The sequence below is a fragment of the Notolepis coatsorum genome (assembly GCF_963971535.1).
Source record: "Notolepis coatsorum genome assembly, contig: SCAFFOLD_93, whole genome shotgun sequence".
Taxonomy (NCBI): Eukaryota; Metazoa; Chordata; class Actinopteri; order Aulopiformes; family Paralepididae; genus Notolepis; species Notolepis coatsorum.
Window position 1 is genome coordinate 931,201 of NW_028173116.1, and position 2,365 is coordinate 933,565.

Sequence of the window (2,365 nt, forward strand, 5' to 3'; positions counted from 1 at the left end):
CTGTCCTGTAATAGTTGATACAGTAAGTCTATATGAGAGAGACTGTCCTCTAATAGTTAATACAGTAAGTCTATATGAGAGAGACTGTCCTCTAATAGTTAATACAGTAAGTCTATATGAGAGAGACTGTCCTGTATAGTTGATACAGTAAGTCTATATGAGAGAGGACTGTCCTCTAATAGTTAATACAGTAAGTCTATATGAGAGAGACTGTCCTGTAATAGTTGATCCAGTAAGTCTATATGAGAGAGACTGTCACTGTGTGTCTCCTCACAGGCTGCCATGGACTTCTGCATGAACATGAACACCAAGTCCAACCGCAGGAAGCTGGTCCGCGCCCTCTTCACCGTCCCAGACAGAGGTAAAGAATGCACATTATCCCACAGTTGATCTCGGCGGGTGTGTGATTGTTCTGATCGCCTCCACCAGGTGGTGCTGTGGTCCTAGTTTTTGGAGCTAAAGAGAGCGAGGGCACTCAGACAGCCTGGATACCATTCATCGTTCTTGCCCCCCATTGAAACCGGATGCCGTGTGTCGGTCCAAAGCGTAAATGCTTCAGGTCACGTTCCCTACACACTACACTACACCCTCAACCCTCAAGGCAGCACGCTGGAGCGAGTGATCAAGTCTGATCATTCAGACCCAAATAAGACGTCTTTTTATAAAAAACTAAATTCTAAAGTAAAGATGGAAAGTTATTGACTAAAATAAGATTAACCACATTTGGACAAAATGATTAAATGTGATTTTATGCTGAGTAGGCTTGTGATACACACTGTGGCTTGCGGTGTAAATGTGAGTTTTGAGGATGTGCTAGATTCCTAGCGATCTCTGGCCAAGAGCCTGGAGTTGTGCCGTTAGGACTCTTGTTTATTTCACGTCGTCATGGCGAGGCATCCTCATTCCAGTGTGTACCTCCTCACTCCCCCTCACACAAATAAGACGAGATGAGATCTTCCTTTACTGATCCCCTTTGGGGAGCATAGCAGCATGGGGGGGGGGGGGGGGTACAGGTATGGGCAGGGTAATAGATATAGGCAATACAACTCTGAATATAAAAACAAAGTTACAGATGAGGTCCTGTATGCCCTATTGGTTATATTATACGTTACAATAAATCTAGGAAATAAAGACTTTGAATCTGAATGTATACTAAGAGTACAAGTAAAGGTGAACGGTATACACAAAGTGACCCTTCGTATGAACCAAGGCTTAAAAAAACCATCATGCACTTTGCTACTAAATAATCTTCCTTGCCTATATTAATACCTACTATGCTAATATGTCTTTACTACTATGCGCTCAAGACTGTAGTAACACTGTCTGACGGGCATCTGCTGACCTGTCGTGGAGAACTCGTAAGTCCCTTTGGATAAGGCGTCGGCTCAGTGACCACATGTAAAATGCAACGTACAACGTGTGTAATGAACAGAGTTAGGGTTAGGGTTAGTTAGGGTTAGGGTTAGTACAACGTGTGTAATGAACAGGGTGGTCATTTGATCTGAGGGTTTGAAATGAAAAAGCGAAAGGCATCCAAGCCACGGTGGTTCTCTGCCCCTCGCAGGTTGGACCTCCTGCCCTTCTACTCGCGCCTGGTGGCCAGCCTGCACCCCTGCATGTCGGACGTGGCCGAGGACCTGTGCTCCATGCTGAAGGGGGACTTCAGGTTCCACGTAGGTCTCACCGCACCGCACCACCACCGGCTCCTCTCTCCACTAGAGTAACACCCAGATACACGGTGCCAACCCTGTGATTCACCCTCTGCAGATACGGAAGAAGGACCAGATCAACATCGAGACCAAAACAAAACGGTGCGATTCATCGGGGAACTGGCGAAATTCAAGATGTTCACCAAAACGGACACTCTTCACTGTCTCAAGGTAGGGTGGTGTGGGGGGGAAACGGGCGTCACTGTCTCAAGGTAGGGTGGGTGTGGGGGGGAAACGGGCGTCACTGTCTCAAGGTAGGGTGGGTGTGGGGGGAACGGCGTCACTGTCTCAAGGTAGGGTGGGTGTGGGGGGGAAACGGGCGTCACTGTCTCAAGGTAGGGTGGGTGTGGGGGGAAACGGGCGTCACTGTCTCAAGGTAGGGTGGGTGTGGGGGGGGAAACGGCGTCACTGTCTCAAGGTAGGGGGGTTGGGGGGAAACGGGCGTCACTGTATCAAGTAGGGTGGGGGTGGGGGGGAAACGGGCGTCACTGTCTCAAGGTAGGGTGGGTGTGGGGGGGAAACGGGCGTCACTGTCTCAAGGTAGGGTGGGTGTGGGGGGGAAACGGGCATCACTGTCTCAAGGTAGGGTGGGTGTGGGGGGGAAACGGGCATCACTGTCTCAAGGTAGGGTGGTGTGGGGGGGGAAACGGGCGTCA

The 2,365-nt window shown here is 49.6% G+C and overlaps 1 protein-coding gene across 1 annotated transcript in view; it reads left to right on the forward strand.

The window, feature by feature from the left end:
* The window catches only part of upf2 (UPF2 regulator of nonsense mediated mRNA decay), a gene marked incomplete at its 3' end in the record, with an annotated part of 17,060 nt that overhangs the window by 13,232 nt on the left and 1,463 nt on the right, over nucleotides 1–2,365 (forward strand). Inside the window, 5 exon segments of the mRNA XM_084338861.1 lie at nucleotides 277–346; nucleotides 349–361; nucleotides 1,565–1,673; nucleotides 1,768–1,798; nucleotides 1,801–1,880. Of these exon segments, the coding sequence (XP_084194987.1) occupies nucleotides 277–346; nucleotides 349–361; nucleotides 1,565–1,673; nucleotides 1,768–1,798; nucleotides 1,801–1,880 (303 nt within the window).